Source organism: Pseudophryne corroboree, chromosome 6, assembly GCF_028390025.1.
Source record: "Pseudophryne corroboree isolate aPseCor3 chromosome 6, aPseCor3.hap2, whole genome shotgun sequence".
In the NCBI taxonomy this organism is placed as follows: Eukaryota; Metazoa; Chordata; class Amphibia; order Anura; family Myobatrachidae; genus Pseudophryne; species Pseudophryne corroboree.
The window spans coordinates 384726118-384746194 of record NC_086449.1 but is presented as its reverse complement, the minus strand read 5'-3'; the positions used below and the strand labels follow the sequence as shown (position 1 = coordinate 384746194).

The 20077-nt window shown below is 39.9% G+C and overlaps 1 protein-coding gene across 3 annotated transcripts in view; it reads right to left on the bottom strand.

The window, feature by feature from the left end:
* Window positions 1-20077, bottom strand: part of PLXNA4 (plexin A4) — a 1021577-nt gene that overhangs the window by 19758 nt on the left and 981742 nt on the right. For all 3 annotated transcript variants that reach the window (XM_063926762.1, XM_063926763.1, XM_063926764.1), the window contains exons 28-30: window positions 10580-10770; window positions 2988-3157; window positions 244-456 (exon numbers count right to left, since the gene is read on the bottom strand). In XM_063926762.1, the coding sequence (XP_063782832.1) occupies window positions 244-456; window positions 2988-3157; window positions 10580-10770 (574 nt within the window). The remainder of the gene's footprint in view (window positions 1-243; window positions 457-2987; window positions 3158-10579; window positions 10771-20077) is intronic.

Below are 20077 nucleotides of genomic sequence, written 5' to 3'. Positions count from 1 at the left end.
ACTTTATCTCTTTCCACTTGATCTCTCTCCACAGTTTACTACATCTTCCGCAGTGTGAGTCTGACTGAGAGTGTGACACGGTCAGTGGGATGGAATAGGGTATATTTAGTTTCCCAACATCAGATAAGTAACATCTCCTTGTTGAGCATGCATTTATTGTTCATTATGAACAGCACCAGTTTTTGCTATGTGGCATAAAAATGATCAGATTACCTGTACAAACCGACCTCCTCACAAACTCACCTTTCTACCCAGTTTTTATAACTTGGGATGTCCTTGGCATAGAGAAGTTTGTTGGAAGGTGAATCCTTGCCTAAACGGTGCTCTGAAGTTGAGCATGAGTCCATAAACGTCTGAGCCACCACAGAAAGACAAGCATCTGTAATGCTGTTCTTGTGGATGTCGAAGACAAACTGTGGGTTCTTGATGACATTCACCCAGAATCTCAACGGCAAGCTAGCAAGAGAAACAAACCATATAAATACATTGCAAATCTCTATTTACGTCAAATTCCAAAACCATTAGAGCTAGCGCTTCTTGATTCATAGCGGTACAAACAGTTAACACTTTGCAGAGAAATGCTATGGTCATATACATAAGTTCAACATTTTGGGTCCGCAGTGCAACTGCCCTTTAAGGACTATTTTGTACAAGTGTGTTGGTTGTATTGGGAAGTGCATGGATTAATTGCTAAAATGATGGAATTTGCATATTCTGATGTGGAGGACAACTCATGAGAGTGTTAATACTGTACCTAAAGATGGGCTAGTTGCACTTAAGAACCCCATATTACAACTGCATGCACAAACATCATTTTGATTTGAGGGGCAAGATATTTAAATAATATTTAGATAACATAAAAAAAAATACATACAAATATTTGAAATTATATTGGGCTATACTGTACCTCAGAATGTAAAAATGCATTTTAAAGGTTAACTAGAATGATTAACTAGTACAAATATGTTTTATTTTTTATTTTTTTATGTTAATTATTTACTATTAGATAGGGTTTTCTGTGTTAGTGTATAGCAGTTCAGCAGTTATACCCCAGGACCAATAATAAGATTAATTAATTTTAAGCATTATGTAAATCGCCTCTAACCTGTATTCACAGGTTACCACGTGTTTATATACCTATATACGTATGTCCAACTTGCAGCTATTAAACAGGGCCTTTCTAGCCTCTACAGACAATAATAGCTAGCAGAACAATAGGACTGTGGGATTTTTCCTGTCACTGGTGACACTGAGCTCGATCAGTACACAACAGTGACATGTACACACAGCCTGGGCAACACTAAGTGTCTGACTAATGAAGCATTAGCATATTATTAACATTATCTTCGCTTTTAATCTCAAACTGATTGCAGCCACTCAGGCTAAATGAGCAGGAGGTTTATTTGAAGGGGTGGAAGGAGGGGAGAGAGGAAATGAAGAAATTATCTCCTTGCAATCAGATTAAATTAACTTTGACTCGTTTCTTATAGACCTCCTCATCAATGAGCCTGCAATACAGGTCTCAGTAAGCCCTTGATCACAGGAGAAAATACATTGTCATCCTCAATCACTAATGAATGGTGGTGCTTGGCCGTGTGAGATGTAGATCTTGCCAATTCACAGCTCCACCTCCATGCTGATGTAATACTTAAGAAATGGATTCCTGTACAATAGTAACATAATAAGTGTGCCTCTAGAATATGCATCAAAGTTACTGCGGCTGTAGAGTTTACAGATTATCAGAAAATGAGATTAGAGAGCAAAATATTCAGTGTAACATCATGGGATCTGGTTTTTGTTTTTATTTACAGTTTCATTTGTGATACATTCAAGGGTAGATTATAATAAGTAAAATTGAGGAGGTAGGACAGCACCCAGAGATGCTATACTCTGTCCAAAGGGATTGTAGAGAGTAGGAAGCTAGGAACATTGAGCCTGATTCAGAGAAGGATGCAATGTTGGACGCAATGGAGCAATTGTTTGCTACTGTGCATGTCTTGCAGCGACGGTTCCAGTGAGGACTTTATTTGTAAAGTGATTGTGAGTGTTTGTGGGAGGTAGCGGTGGAGTGGCGACTACAATACAAGTGTGTCACAACTGTTTTGTTCCCTACGCTGCGCGACCAAAGAGTTATTCAGAAGTCGATTATCAACCAATGTGCGTCCGATGGTTGCGTCTCTGTACACAAGCAGTGATTCTCAGAGGCCGCCAGTGGGGGTGTCTCATACAGCTCCTGGTGGCTGCAACATTTCTTTTTCATATTTTCGACAGCCACTGCATACTGAAGTGCAGCTGCAAAGGTATTTGTGTACATGTGATTCAAGCCCACTGTCTGGAAAAGGAGTAAATCTAGTGAAGAGCAAGGGCAGTTGGATAAGGTGCTAAAGCACAGTGATCTGAAGACATGATCTGTGCAATGCGTAAACATATTTTTCACAATAGTCTATATCCTCCAAAACTTTAATTCTCACTATGAGCCAGATTCAATTAGACGTGGTAGTTAACTGTAGTCGGACCAACACTTCCAGGTCAGATCTCTGATTCTCTGGCGTTCAGATAAGTATTTTTACCCTATGCTTAAACTCTATCCCCCTACTCCTAACACTCCATCTAGTGCCTAACCCCAACCTCCTCCCCGCAGCCTAACCTTATCCCCCCTCCCCGCAGCCTAACCTTATCCCCCCCACAGCCTAACCCTAACTCCCCACCTGAAGCCTAGCCCTAAAGCTAACATTCTGAGAGTGTTGACATGTTGCCTGTCAATATTTTAACAATGTCAACATTATAACTTTTGACATTGTGGTGTGGACAATATGAATGCTATTGACTACATCCCTCTGTAAATAAACGTCACTGTGTCACAGGTCATTCACTTCCAAGTCCAACTAATTATTTAGAAACCTTAAATATGACATGGATATAAGATGAATGACTTGTTTAGAAAAATGTTCTTGCTAGGGTAAATTCATACAGACTACCCCACTTACCAATTGCTCTTCCAGGTGTGTCGGACATGGGGATCATGAATATTATGCTTGTCTGCTTGCTCATCCAGGAAATCAAACATATACTTGATGGCAAGGGGAAGAGCACTACCTCGATGTGCAGTGCTAAATATGGTCTCAAACAAATCATCTACAAACTTCTGTAATGTTCCCTGCATCAAAAAGAGAAAGGCACTGTAAAAACATTATCAATGGCATGAACTAATTTTTTACCCCTTCTCACTTATGGTGATATATTACTTTGACATCTGCTGTATTTTACCTGCAGACACCACTATCAACATTGGCAACAGGGGATCTGATACAGTGGACCCCAAAGTTCAGAGACATGCGCTAAACAGAGACATCTTACAAATGCCAAAGAGGAGCATTTACATGTATTCCAATGGTAAAAGTTCACTCCAATGTAAAGTTCACCTACAGATGTATACTCATACACTGTGGCTTCAGTCATAGAAACATAGAATTTGACGGCAGATAAGAACCACTTGGCCCATCTAGTCTGCCCCTTTTTTTTAACCTTTAGGTAATCTCAACCCTTTTTGAACCTTAATTCTTTGTAAGGATATTCATATGCCTATCCCAAGCATGTTTAAATTGCTCTACAGTCTTAGCCTCTACCACCTCTGATGGGAGGCTATTTCACTTATCCGCTACCCTTTCTGTGAAGTAATTTATCATTAAATTTCCCCTGAACCTGCCTCCCTCCAGTTTCAGTGTATGTCCCCGAGTCTCGAGTTCTAATACTTATTTTTCTTTGAAGAATGTTTCCCTCCTGAACTTTGTTAAAACCTTTGGTATATTTGAAAGTTTCTATCATGTCCCCCCTTTCCCTTCTCTCCTCCATACTATACATGTTAAGATCTTTTAGCCTTTCCGGGTAAGTTTTATGATATAGGCCATGCACCATTTTAGTTGCCCTTCTTTGTACACTCTCTAATGTATTTATATCATTCTGGAGATATGGTCTCCAGAACTGGACACAGTATTCCAGATGAGGCCGTACCAATGACCTATACAGTGGCATTATTACTTATTTTTTCCTGCTACTGATTCCTCTCCCTATGCAATCAAGCATCTGACTTGCCATTCTCTTGCTTTGTTGCATTGCTTTCCTGCCTTTAAGTCACTTGAAATAGTGACTCCTAAATCCCTTTCCTCCTCAGTAGTTTCCATTATAGTACCCTTGATACTATATTTAGCCTTTGGGTTTTTGAGACCCAAGTGCATGATTTTGCATTTTGTAGCATTAAACTGTAGTTGCCACGTTCTTGACCATTTCTCAAGCCTAGCTAGGTCATCAATAATTTGTTTTACCCCTCCCTGTGTGTCTACCCTGTTGCATATCTTTGTATCATCTGCAAAAAGGCATACTTTCCCTTCAATACTATTTGCAATGTCACCAACAAAGATATAGAGAACTGGTCTGAGTACAGATCCCTGGGGTACTCCACTGGTAACATTTCCCTCCATAGATTGCACTCCATTTACTACAACTGTGTTTCCTATCCTGCAACCAGGTTCTTATCCATTTAACTATTTTATAATCCACCCCCACGCTTTCAAGTTTATTTAGTAGTCTGCGATGTGGGACAGTGTTAAATGCCTTACTAAAGTCTAGATATGCTATATCTACAGCTTCCCCTTTATCTATTATTTTCATTACAGAGTCAAAAAAATCAATAAGATTTGTTTGGCATGATCTCCCACCAGTAAATCCATGCTGTTTTGGATCCTGTAAGTTGTTTGATTTAAGATATTCCACAACTCTTTCTTTTAATAGTTTTTCCATTACTTTCCCTACTACTGATGTAAGGCTTACTGGTCTGTAGTTACTTGCTTCTTCCTTGCTTCCACTTTTGTACAGTGGAACTACATTCACTCTATTCCAGTCCTCTGGAATGGCCCCTGTATTTAGATACTGGTTAAATAATTCTGTTAATGGTGCCACCAGTACATCTTTTAGCTCTTTTAGTTTCCTTGGGTGTATCCCATCTGGCCCCATTGATTTTTTCACTTTTAGTCGTGCCAAACAGCCCCTCACAGTACACCTGGTATGGGGCAACTTGGCTACGTTGAGTGTCTTTTTCGCTCAAAATGCGCATTTTATTTGCAGAAGTAAAACCGTTGGAAGTGGCACTACTTTGCTAGATTACACTGATCAATTTGTGTGTTTATATCTATGTCCGAATAAGCCTGATTCTATATACGTGCTGCGATGCAGCGCCCGGGCTTTTTCTCATGCCGTCATTGTATCTGTACATTTTTGGACTACGGGGGAAACTGAAGAATTTTGTCACTTATTTTGTACCCAATCTTTCTTTTCTTAAGTGTACATTACGTTATGTAGCAGTTTCCCAAAATCATTGTCAAAAACCAGAAAAAATTACACATGAGCTTCATTCTGGTACAATGTTTGACTGCTAATTGAGATATATACGTATGTTATGGCTTAATACAAACTAAAATAAAATTATGTACTAAACAAAAATGGTAATCAAACTGTTTTAAGAAGATGAAATATAATTTTTGGGTACAGCGAAGGAATGAATTTAATCAAAGCAGCATTTTGACAACACCTGCCTGTGATATGCAAGATTTAAAGATATGAATATTCTACTTCTGAGCACACCTGCACTCCTGAATTCCTTTTGCATACCATTCAACAAACAGCGTGTGTAACAGAAATATTTTTAAATCATTTGCGCACATATTTTGGGAATGTATTTTATATAAATTAAGTCTACTCTGTTCACAGTTATACTAATAGCTGAAAGATAACATTACTTAGTTCAGAAAGAAACTTTGGCTACCATCTGAAGTGATAATATTGGTTTTAAAACTGTAAAATACAGTACAAGTGTGTCCTCCCTCGTCCTCGTGGCTGCAACTATTTGCACCCGACCGCAAATAGTAATGGGTGCATATGCAACAACGCTTCCTAATGGAAGTGGGCACTATTTTGCGACCACACTGCCACCAATAGTTGCATCTGCAGGAAGGATGAGGGGTGGGACATAACTTTTAACTATAAGCATATTGGGGATAAAGCTCGTCTTACACTTATTCAATATCTGTACACTTGATATATAATAACTGAAGTATATAACAATAGAATACACAAGTAAGGCTAATATTTGTAGAAACATATCAAAACACTTGCATGTTCTGTCACCATTATTTTCAATCAATTATTTATATGACACTACCATATTATTCAGTGCTGTACAAAGAAAATTATACTGCCCCATTGAAGCTTACAGTCCAAATTCTCTACTACACACACATGCAATGGTCATTTTTTTATTTTGTCAGCAGTCAGGCACCAGACTGTTTTTGGTCTGTGGGAAGTAAGCAGCACACCTTGAGTAATTCAGAAACACATAAGGTAATATGGAACATTGAAACTGGTAGGGCCTGTTTGCACTTTAACCCATGGGCCCAGCACTGTCAGGCAGCAATGGTAACCACTGTTCCATAGTGTTGCTGTTAGCATGTCTTCTCTCTATGTGTGCCTTCATCTGATTTTTAGCACCATTAATATTAAAATAAGACGTCACGTTATCGAAAAGTTTATAACTTAATAGAAACTGAAAATATTTTTTTTTCTGTATATTAATAGACTCACAGATCATTAGGCTTCATTTTTCTCTGCAGACTATTTGTACCAAATAAAATATTACACTACTAAATAGGGGAATGATATCATTAAGATAGTATCCAAGAAAACACTGAGTCAGAACCTCCTGGGAATTTACAGGCAGTGACATACGTATACTATACAGACCAATTTATGGTTATAAACTGGCACAAATTTTAGAAACACCCCTCACTTATGTGTGGAGGCATGTGAGACATGAGAAATAATCAGGAATAGTAGTTTACAAAAAAAAAAAAATGTGACTCCTCTTATCACAACCCTGTCACACTGATCTCAGACCCAAAATACAATGACTAACTCTCATGGGACATGGTCTGGATAAAAGAAAAAGCAGGGTTCTGACAGCAAAGAGTAACCCACACACAGCATTGGATTCTGGGGGAAGATTACCCACAGATCACCCACAATCCGAAGGAGAAAAACTGTTCTTGGAGTTCTCCTTTATGGGCTCATTTGAAGAATGCAACTTTGAAAGCAGTTGTGAGATCATCTCATAATAGCCAAAGGAGCATATTAATTATTATATGTGGTGTGCCCCCAAATATTAAGATTCCTTATTGACGCAAATCAAATGTTATATTGGTAGAAAAGAGAGGCTGTGAAAAAACTGAATGTCGGAGACAAATGACTATTTAAAAATAATATTTCTAATTATAAGTCAAAGTACCATCTGACCTACACAATATGATATTAACCATTTATCATGTGTTTACACATTTATATATTGTACATTATAGCTAAGTTGCTGTGTGGTGTCCTATTTATTAGGCTTGTGTTTAAACTACTGTATTAGTCCATCCAGATGCACAGAGAATAAGATAGCTATGACAATGTAGTGTAACATTCCCACTGTATGTGAGCAGCTGGAAATAGTAGTTCTGTAACGCACTGTGTGCCGCTGCTTACCGCAATTACTGCAGCCCATACTATTAGCATGATACCTGTAATAAACACTTATTCTAAAGAAACAGCAGCCTTCACTGCAGTGTGTCTACAGTACAGAACTCTCATTCCTGTGCTGGTAAAATAATGTTGAGGGCGTGACTGATGTGAAATTCTGTTGCTGACATTTAGGAAATGAGAAGTCAACAGAGTAAAGTTATAGAGCTGTCATGCAATCATTCCTCGTGTTGAAATTCCGGTAAAGAGAGACAAAGCTACTTCAAAAATATATTGTTTACTTGTCTGAATGCTTTCTGAGTGCTTTATGAAAGGTCTGTCCCTGTCAGTCACTATTTTGTGTTATTACTTTGTGATTATAAAGAAAACTCAACTTCTTTATATTTATCTGCCAGTTTCCATTCACTAAGACAGAACAAAAGACAAACTAAGGGATTTTGTAACAAAACAGCATAAATGCAAATACAGTCAGGGACATGGGAAATATGTGTATGTTTATGTGAGAAATGTAGCATTGAGATTACAATGGAATGCCTAGTACTGTAGTTCTAAAAACAAAACAAAATTGAACCAGGAGAGTAAAGCTGTTTACCCACTGGTGTTAGAGAAATGCTAGTGACATGCAGTCAAAAGTGATTGCATGTGACATGCTATGGAAACCAGCGTCGAGGGGGTGGGTGTCAATGGAGAACCCTCCATTAACCCTACAGAGCAATTAAGTAGATAAGGTTGCTCCCAAAAACTGCTGATGTCTTCAACAACTTCTAACTGCCAGTAGTGGGATCAAAAGTTTTCCACCCATTTCCATGTTATTACTAGCCTTATATGTAGAGATGTGTACGGAGTCTCGTGTTTTGATTTTGGCTCTAATTTCATCATCTTGTTTTGGTTTTGCAATACCACCCCAAATTTCAAACCACTGGAGGATCCAAGCTGGGACTTGGTTTGGTTCAGATCCACAAAATTCAGATGGGTTTAGATTTCTAAAGAACTGAATCGCACATCTCTACTTAAAAGTGCTACGTGATGTTTGAGAGAGATAACAAGGGAAAGAGAGAGAGAGAGCTTGTAAGCCATGCCTGCTGTCACCTTTCTTTATCTACTCATATGCTGGGACTTTTCTGTAAGCAAAGTGCTGCCCAGCATATTGTACATACTATATTGGTCTATGTGCTAACCAGGTGTGTAGAGAGCCCTGGTAATGAATGGGGGCATGGCATAAAAAGGGGTGATGTAAAAATCAATAATTGCGGACAAGGGGCGCCATCCTAATGCTCGGAGGGGGCACAGAGCAGGGCACCCACTTCCTACCTTGCTTGCAGGCAGTGGGTCCCTCCTCCTCGGCCGGCGTCATTCTCCCAGTGATATTTGTGAAAATGCTGCATGTGCATTCTTTGCTTTCAATATGGGAATATGGTACCAACCTGAAGTATAGGTATACTCAGGAGGGGGGTGGCAGCGGACCCAGGCCCCTCCAGGAGTCTGGGCCAGGGTAATTAGTACCAGCTCCCCCCTTCCCTCTCAGGGCCACTGGTGCTTACATGCATAACAGCTAATCACAACCAAAGCAGGGAAGAAATAATTAATGCACCTTACTAAAACTTTATACAACATCTATTTCAAATTTCCATCTCTACCTATTCTTTAATATGATGGTGCTTTTTGTTTTTTCAAATCTATCTGGGTATTTTATTAGTCTTTTAAGCCGTTGTGGAACCAGTGCAATCGTTCCTCTCTGGAATTGGCAAGTATGCTTTATGGAAATTCGAAAAAGCTGAGTGTTTTCTTTTTAACAAATCACTTTCATATTTTAACCGTGGAATTTATCGCTATTAGAACCTTGTCAAATCCAGACACATTGCTCTCATAGAGCAAAACATGGAACCTCAGGAGTTTATGGTAAAAATATATAAATAAATGGCTGTACTTAAAGAGTAGGATGGGCTTGGGGCAAGCTCCCAGCAATAAAGCCATTTAAAGCATGAGTCTACTTTTTCGGATATGTTTCAGAGGTTACATTTTAAAAATAATCCACAGCACAGTGACAAAACCTGTGTCTTTGTGCTGGAACATAGCAGTGTGAACATTCTTGCTATTAAAGTCCACAAAAGTAGACTTCCATATTCCATTACTTGGGATAAACACAGGTCTGTGCTCAGAGGATGCTATGGCAAAGCAGAACAGGTGGATACACTAGAACAGGGGTAGGCAAGTAATTTTTAATGGAGTCCGGATGTTATCTAATTATTTTGATCGAGGTCCAAAAAACCACAAAATCTGCTCACCCTTATGTACAAAGCCCGCGTACGTGGGGACGGGCAGGCTGCAACCCGCAGACGCACTAAAAAGTGCCTCCCGGCTCCGCCGCCTGGTAGCTTGGTTTCCTCTTGAGAGGGTGAGTCTCCTGGGTGCGGGTACTGGGTCCAGTCAGGGCTCCTCCACGCTGTGGTGCGGTGCGCGGGATCCACTCAGCGCCTCAGCCTCCATCAGTCCCGTGACGCCGCGTCAGCCCGCTCACAAGAGCACAAGAGACGTTGCATCAGCCCATTCACGTGGGACACCGCGTCAGCCCGCTCATGTGGGACGCCGCGTCAACACGCTCTGCAGGGGAAGGAAGATGGATGCTCTTGTCTCTCTGCATCATTACAGTGTGAGCTTCCTTCCCCTGCCAGTATCCTGCCGGTAGTAAAGTATTTATAATTAGAGAAAACCGGTCCGCTGTTCTGTCCTTTGCGGTCTGGAGATGGACCGCGGTCTGCCAGTTGCCGGTTCCTGCACTAGAATCACCTACTGTACCCAATGTGGGCTCTGTCTTTTAGAGCAGACAAAAATGTAGTTATATCCATACAGGCTACCAAGTTGCCTTTTGCATTATTTAGCTAATATTATAAAAGTTAACAGTAGAAAAGAAAATGCATAAAAAACAAATGTTAAACAATGTAAAGTTAATCCTTGAAATCTATATCTATATTTGCCATAACACTTAGACCTGCCTCAGATGATTCTTACTTACCTTTGTAGCTAGTAATCTTGTTAAGTAGATTTCTGACACCATTTTACTTCCTCTGTCTCCTTCTTTCTGGTCTCCATGTTCATGGTTCTTCACTAAATGCCAAACCTTAACCCCACTCTCTAAATCTGGTGTTATCATGGGAGTACGAGAGCGGAGGCTGTCAGGACTTCCAGTATACTTGATCATATTCTCTGCAACAGACAGCAACAATTAGAATTTATCTAAAATACTTTTTGAATCATACAGAATTATATTTTTTATTTAAATACTTTATGCACTGCCATTTCCATTCAGCTGATAGTAAAAGAGTGGTGAAAGCAAAAGGGAAAACAATAAAACAGTACATTATACAATCAATAATAAGAAAAATTCCTAATTAAAAAATATAATTTGGAGCAAATAAATGCTCTGCAATTTAATAATCTGCACAATGGGCCTGATTCAGAGATATATGCTAATGCATTCATAGATGCAATCCCATGCACAGTCGCTGTGCAAAAATATGCTAATGTGTAGCCTCCTGGAAATTGATGGGAGATTCCCACTTGTGGCCTCAGAATCTGCATAAACCTCAGAATCTGCATACAAACACACAGTGGTACTCGCAGATCTTCCAATAATCAATCATCTGAGTAACTATATGATCACACAGAATGACACTAGCACCATGTTTTCTGTGTACCAGATTGCAAGTGCAAGCATAAACACGCACAGAAAATGGTTATGACACGCCTGAGTTTTGCCACCACTCCCCGAATCCACTCCCAATAGTGTAATTAAAAACTAAAATAAATAACATAAATAAAATGACCCTATACTATGACTTTAAGATTTTTAGAACAAAGATCTATGCAATTCGCCTTTTATTATATACAGTATATACTTATTTTCAAAGGAGTAACTGTGGGAGGCAACGGAGTCAGCTGCCGCCGGGCTCCTGCTCTGTAGGGGGGCACCTCTCCTCCCATTCCGTGTTCAGTGACACCATTCAATTAAGTTAACTGACAGCCACCGCTATCTCTTCCGTGGCCGACTCCCCCACAAGTCCCTGCACCTTACAAGTCACATCCTCTTTATTGTAGATGCACCTTTTAAAAGTGTCATACCCAGGATTAGAACCCATGATCTATTACACTGGAAGCAAGCACCTTACAGATAGAGCTATTTGCTCCTGTATAGGAAGTATTAGAAATCTAACTATATGAAGTTACTTACAATTACACGTAACATCATATAGTTAGAATTCTCATGCTTCTTATACAAGGGCAAATAGCTCCATCAGTAAGGTGCCTGTTTCAGTGTAATAGATTGTGGGTTCTAATCCTGGGTATGAAAGGTGTAAAATAATTGTCAGAGAAATAATCAGAATTGTGAGTTACTGAGCAGATCTATGTAGTGTCTGGCTGCACACTTCATAGATCTGACTAGTTGCACTGGTTTTGAATTGAGAATGCTAAGTACTATAGCATCATATAATTAGAATCTGCAGCCATGCTATGCAGGAGCAAATAGCTTGATCAGTAAGGTGTCTGCCTTCTGTGTAACAAGTCATGGATTCTGATCAAGTGTATGACTGCTAAGAAAAATGTGATTTAAAATAAATGACAATGAAATGTAAATATATATATATATATATATATATATATATAAAGTAGAAATAGCCTGGCACACCTCCTGATGTTACTGTGCCCGGTGCCCTATATATATATAGAAAAACGTATGGTGGCACTCAGAAAGAACGACAGAGGCTCATTTTGAGAGGTTAGGCACCGGACCTGTTGTCACAGCTGCAAACGTGAGTGCCGGACTTTTGTCTTTATCTCTCTCTCTCTCTCTCTCTATATATATATATACACACACACACACATTTTTTTCAGAACACTCCATATACACGCCAATGCACACACACATAAATAGATATATATACAATTCCCACTGCAAACTCCTGACAGAACATTGGGGGTAATTCTGAGTTGATCGCAGCAGGAACTTTGTTAGCAGATGGGCAAAACCATGTGCACTGCAAGGGAGGCAGATATAACATGTGCAGAGAGAGATAGATTTGGATGGGTTATATTGTTTCTGTGCAGGGTAAATACTGGCTGCTTTATTTTTACACTGCTATTTAGATTCCAGATTGAACACACCCCACCCAAATCTAACTCTCTCTGCACATGTTATATCTGCCTCCCCTGCAGTGCACATGGTTTTGCCCAACTGCTAACAAAGTTCCTGCTGCGATCAACTCAGAATTACCCCCATTACTTCTTAGTCAAGGAGGATAGAATCTATTCTAGCAATACACAGTCCCAAACAAATCCAATATAATGGGTTCCACAGCAGATCCCAGGCAGAACATTACTTCTTAGCCTAGAGTCAGAGAATCTCCCTTCAGCTCTCTGGGTAGCACTACTTATACCTCCAGAAGCTTCATATTGCAGGGGTGTGTGTGACCTCTGTGTCTTAGGATCTTACAGCATTGGAATACAATACATATTCTAATCAAGGTGATTACATCAGCCAGAGAGCCACCATGTCTGGTCAGCTCACTTTTGGACAATAGAGAGTAAACAAAAAGGGACAATTGTACCTTATATGACTCAACCTTTGAGTGTCCACTGTGGTGTATGAAAACATAAATACATTATCTAAAGGGCAACAGATAACATAACATAAATTGCATATATTAACAATATTAAGGTTGATTTAAGCACAGTATTGGGTGAGAAGCAATGGACATGTTATGGAGAATGAACAAACAAACAGACGAATTGGATGTATATGGATATGGGTATAAAAAGTACATATTTTACACAGGAAATTAGGCATAGCTATATTAATTGTCATAGACCTCATTTCCTCACATTCCTCTCCCACTTTTTAGACCCAATGTCCTGGCAAGTTGTAGGTAAAGTCCTCAATGTCCAAGCGAGACTGTTGGGACAATCCAGTAAGTCTTTCCTTAGGTTTGGTGAGAGGGTGATTAGCAGTTCAGAAGTTCCTCCACCACTTTTAAGCCCTTTGCCTGGGCAGTACAAACTAGCTGGCACTTTAACCTCACCTGGGTCAAAAGGACTGAGGGTCATGTTTCCTGAAGAGTCTAATGACCGGCCTTTTGGGTCTGGTGGAATTATGATTAGCAACCCACAATTGCTCAGTTCTTCACCAGATTCCCAATTATATGTCCCTGGTAGCAAATAACTCTGGGCCCAAAACATATTTGTAAATGCCTGTACCTCTCCCACTCATTCCGTGGTCTCCCACCAGAGAACAAGCAAATAGTGGGATGCTGGCAGAGAGCAGTTTCCCTCCTGGTGGTGCATTACATCCCTTGCCTCTGGCACTTTAGGAGTGGATATTTTATCCATGTGTCCAAAACATACATTTGTCAGTTGCATAAGGACGGGCAGATGCTGGCGCTCTGTCATGGCCTCAGATACAGTGTGGGGCTCTCCTCCCCCCTCCCTGGATTGCATGCCCAAAATCTGCCCAATGGCAGTATGATGTTGGGGCTCCTGCCCTATTGCCAAAGGAATACTAAACTTTGGCTGCAGGGAAGTAGCAAAATCTGACAATTTGTCTCTTAACTCTTCCCACTCAAAAGCCACTTTCACTGTTCCCACGGGCAATTCCCCATGTGGCTACAGAGAAACTGACAGGACTGACTGATCCCTGTCCAGGTCTTCTCCCTCAAAAGCCAATTCCCCCTCCCCCAAACACAACACTGTGAATGGCTCAGTAGCCAGGACTGGTTGGTTCTCACCTGAAGGATTCCCTTGGAGGCTCTATTGGTGGTCGGGTAATAGTGGCAACTTCTTCCTCAATGTCTTTCTGACACTCTGCGATGATTTCTATATCCTCCAAGCCCGCAAATGGCCAGTTGTAACACAGCTCAGGCAGGTCACAGAGTGTTTTACTGTGACTTTCCCCCAGGGAGAAGAGAACGGGTTGTAGACAGTGCTTCCTTGCATCCACCTGGTCAAGGTCAGCCTTTTCCAGTGTAACATACTGGGCACACAGTTCTTGGCACTTTCTCATTAAGTCCTCATCTTCCATCTCAGCAAAAGGGAAGTTGTAGTATAGTTCCTACTGGGGTGCCTGGATTGTGGTCACTGTTTTCTTCACTTCAACGCGTGCTTCCTTCCGTATAGAAGACTGGGCAACTTCTTCCCTTGGGTATTGGAGAAGCTGTTGCAGATGGTGCCTTTCAGCATCCACCCTGTAACACTGGTCTCGCCGTGCTGGGGTATCCAGGGCCCCCCAATCCATTGCCACTTCCTTTGGCTCTGTCTGGGAAGACAATTTACTCTTCACTTGCCCTTCCGTCTCTGTATATTGTATTATTTGTGTCATTTGGGCCACTGTGGCGATCACTTCCTCCCTGAATTCCACAAACTCTGGCTTCCCCAGCAGATACCATGTGGCTGCTTCACTTCTGCAGTGCATGAACGCATTCCCCAGATGACACAATTTGTCCTGTACACTGGATACTCTCCACCTGCTGAATACCTGCTGAGCTTCATTCCAGTACTCCCAAATGTACTGCATCTTGGTAAATATACACAACATATCCAGCTTCCCAGCCTGTTGATACGCTGATGAACTTCCATCCACAAGCTCCACTGCCCTGGTTCCATTACTGATCCCCTCCACCGAGTCCTGGACCATATCCTCCTCTACATTTTTTTTCAGAACACTCCATATACACGCACATGCACACACACTTAAAAAAAATATATACAGGTTGAGTATCCCTTATCCAAAATGCTTGGGACCAGAGGTATTTTGGATATCGGATTTTTCCGTATTTTGGAATAATTGCGTACCATAATGAGATATCATGGTGATGGTGTTATGCACACCAGTGCCAGCAGGAATGTACTGGTGTCTGAACGGAGAGGGATGCAAAACAAATGAACTCACAGACAGACTGGGGAATATGACATTACATACATAGAAGGTGATAGGGTAACAAAATAACCACAAAGTGAACAGAGAAGCCCAAAGGCTAAGAAACTGGGTGTCTCCCTAGTATTAGGAATGCTCAGATGGAAAGAAGCGAGATGTTGTGATTTAATACGTAGAGAACCCGAAATGCTGCTGCTAAGGGCAACAGCAAAACCCAAAAGGGTTACCAACGGGTGTGGCAGTAAACTCCTTGGTCAGAGATGGAATAATAGACACAAGGAGAGTCTCCACAATCCTAGTCCTCACTTGCAGTGCACTGGTTCAGCTTACTGCCACTAAACTGACACCTGAACACCTTGCACAGTGAGAAAGGATTTTGGCAGGCAAGTCTGAGAATACAGCCGCAAACTTGCTAGGTTCACAGAGTAGCAAAAGAACCCCAGCAGGTTAAACAACTGACTCCAGTCTTACTGCTAGGTCTGGATTGGCAGAGTGTAATACCAAATCCCAAGGCCTATTTGCAGTAAGCAACAAACAAATACAAAGTTTACACAGTACTAGCTAGCTTTCAGGAACTGACTAACCAACAAAGATTCAGCAGCATCTGCCTAACCTGAGAAGAGGGTTTATATAGCAGGTGCTGTCCACGCCCCACTCAGACCTCACAGACTGTGAGCACAAAAACCAGCACCGGATCCCCTGCCGTGCACAGAGCCTGTAACCACTGCACAGCAAAAGACCCGAACCGGAGTATCAGCTATGCTCAGGTTACTCCGCTAGCACTTGTCTCCCGGTTGCCATGACGACGTGGCAGCACAGAGCAGGAGACCCTAACAGATGGGACCTAAATCTAAGCACAGAATGCATTTATGTTACATATACACCTTATACACACAGCCTGAAGGTCATTTTAGCCAATATTTTTTGTAACTTTGTGCATTAAACAAAGTGTGTCTACATTCACACAATTCATTTAGGTTTCATATACACCTTATACACACAGCCTGAAGGTCATTTAATACAATATTTTTAATAACTTTGTGTAGTAAACAAAGTTTGTGTACACTGAGCCATCAAAAAACAAAGTTGTCACTATCTCAATCTCAGTCAAAAAAGTCGGTATTTCGGAATATTTGGATATGGGATACGCAACCTGTATATGTATATATATATATATATATATATACTGTATGTATATATATATATATATATATATATATATATATATATACATATATACATACATACTTGTGAAGACACCGGTTTCCAAATCACTCACACACGGTGGTAGAAGAAAAACCAACAGTTGTTTATTGAACAAAATGGGTTATAAACAGTTCAGCACACTTCTGTAATCCAATTCCATATGACAATTCCCACTGCAAACTCCTGACAGAACATTACTTTTTAGTGAAGGAGGATAGAATCTCTTCTAGCAATACACAGTCCCAAACAAATCCAATATAATGGGTTCCACAGCAGATCCCTGGCAGAACATTACTTCTTAGCCTAGGGTCAAAGAATCTCCCCTCAGCTCTCTGAGTAGCTCTACTTATACCTCCAGAAGCTTCATATTGCAGGGGTGTGTGTGACCTCTGTGTCTTAGGATCTTACAGCATTAGAATACAATACATATTCCAATCAAGGTGATTACATCAGCCAGAGAGCCACCATGTCTGGTCAGCTCACTTTTGGACAATAGGGAGTAAACAAAAAGGGACAATGGTACCTTAAATGACTCAACCTTTGAGTGTCCACTGTGGTGTATGAAACAATAGGAAACTAGGTCTAACATAAATATATTATCTAAAGCAGAGGTTCTCAAACTCGGTCCTCGGGGGCCCACACAGTGCATGTTTTGCAGGTCTCCTCACAGAATCGCAAGTGAAATAATTAGCTCCACCTGTGGACCTTTTAAAATGTGTCAGTGAGTAATTAATACACCTGTGCACCTGCTGGGTTACCTGCAAAGCATGCACTATGTGGGCTCCCGAGGACCGAGTTTGAGAACCTCTGATCTAAAGGGTAACAAATAACATAACACAATTGCATATATTAACAATATTAAGGTTGATTTAAACACAGTATTGGGTGAGAAGCAATGTACATGTTATGGAGAGTGAACAAACAGAAAAATTGGATGGATATGGATATGAGTATAAAAAGTACATATTTTACACAGGAAATTAGGCATAGCTATATTAATTGTCACAGACCTCATTTCCTCACAATACTATATATGGGTGGGCACCAATATTTAACTTGCCTCCGGGCAACTAGGACAAACTTACGCCACTGCTTCTTTTGGAATAATTTCATATATAGTATAGTATAACATATAATACACATAGATATGACTTAGAAGCAATAAGAACTAATATCCCCATTTATTGTACGTGATGACATAGAATATATTTCCTAAACTGAAACTGCAATTTTTTTTTCCTTGTCCTACATCATACTGTATGATGTAGGGATTTTCAAGCACATATCAAACTCTGGGGCAGATGTATTAACCTGGAGAAGGCATAAGGAAGTGATAAACCAGTGATATGTGCAAGGTAATAAAGGTACCAGCCAATCAGCTCCAATATGTAGATTATCAGTTAGGATTTGATTGGCTGCTGCCTTTATCACCTTGCACATATCACTGGTTTATCACTTCCTTATGCCTTCTCCAGGTTAATACATCTGCCCCTCTATTTGGAAAAAAAATATTTATTAACAGTTTCTGATTTAGCGCAGCAAAATCCTGGGAATTTGTATATATTAATTATAATCCAATTGTTTTAAGGACTAGAACAGGTGCTCCCTGCTAAAAATGGTTCTATGGAAAGTGGTATCTTATTATGAGCACTGGTCATTGAATACTTTTGCTCACAGAAACACCTTTCTTTAGGAGAAGAGTTTTAAAAATATCTGTCATTGTCTAATTAATAAAATTAATTACTACAGTGTGCTCATTGTCTAATACTCCCTGGCCAGAAAATAGAAAGAGCCACACTCCAACTGCCAACCACTGCCTACTTGGGAAATATATTGTACCTAGTAAAGTGCAATTAGGCAACCCCTAGGGAGATATCACTATCTATCTATCCATCTTATAACTCTTGGATCAAAAGCATAACTCAAAAATTCTATGAGCGGAACATCGCACCTCCGCAAAATGGAGTGTTTGATTTTCTCAATCACTCATCTCTACATGTTGGCATTATGTTGTTCTTGAAAAAGCCAAGTAATTGCTGGATTTCCTTCCACAGTTTATTATATTTATTTTGAACAAAATGGTCTGTTAAAATTTCCATACAAATTTCATATGAAGATAATCCCCAAAGTGAACATCACAAGGTCACTCACTTATTTATGAATGCTCTATAAAAGGGATGGTCACCAAATCTGCAAATCAATACTAACTAAAAAATGGAGCAATCCATCCCCATTATACTTAATGAAAACAAAATGCAATCCTCGTTTATACATTTGTTTATGAATGCTAGAGTACTATAGATTTCAAGCTTGAAGCTATCTATTCTGGTTATGTTCATAGACAAGAAAGCATGGCAGAATGAAATGGCTAACTGAAAAGAAAGTAAATACATTGCATCTATGAGGAAATAATAGTTTCACTGGTGTATATAGTATTTTTCGTAATGAATTCTTAGGACAAGAAGCACAGAAAAGTAACAGCTTCGAATTCTAAAAGTGTGTTGCTGGAGCTGGGTAATTAAATGTAGATGCAGCAATAGGCATGAGGAATTAATGATGGGGTAAGTTCAACCTGTGTGGGTAAACAACGCTCTGTAAAGGATCCAAGATACAATATAATAAAGATACAAACTAATACAACAGCTAAAACAAATTATATGGCAAATTATTATATTTTTCTGGTTAATTACATGGTTTTTTTCTGGTTCTGGTAGAACACCTATCAATTAAAAATTATTTGAAACTCTGTATCTTCAATATTCCCAGTATTATTATTTTTGTACAGGTTGAGTATCCCAAATTTTTGAAATAATGTAAAATATTCTGAAATGCTAAGTTGTTTGATAGATCCTAATATAGTGACACCTTTGCTTTCTGATGGTCCAAAGTACAGATGTGTCCTCCCTCTTCTGACCCACAGGTCACATGTGCTTACTAGATTTCGACTAGCCGCACCTGCCTGCGACCTGTTCGCGGGAGCATGAAATCCTATGGCTGTAGGCACGCTAGTCGCAGCAATCCACACGCGATTGCTGTGGCTAGCAGAAGAGCTGAGGAAGGACTCTTCTGTACACAAACTTTTTTTAATGCACAAAATTATTAGAAATATTGTATAAAATGACCTCAGGCTATGTGTATAAGGTGTGAAAAATACATGCACTCTGAGTTTAGACTTGGGTCCCATTTCCCATGATATATTATAGAAAAATCCAAACACTTCTAGTCCCAAGAATTTCAGATAATGAGAGACTCAACCTCTATCATCAATCTCTCTTCTTTTTTTAATATTAGATTTTTATTGAAATTTTGTACAAATTATAAGTACAATTGAATTTGTAAATGAAAAAATAAAACAGAAATAGGGGGGAAGACAAGTACATAACA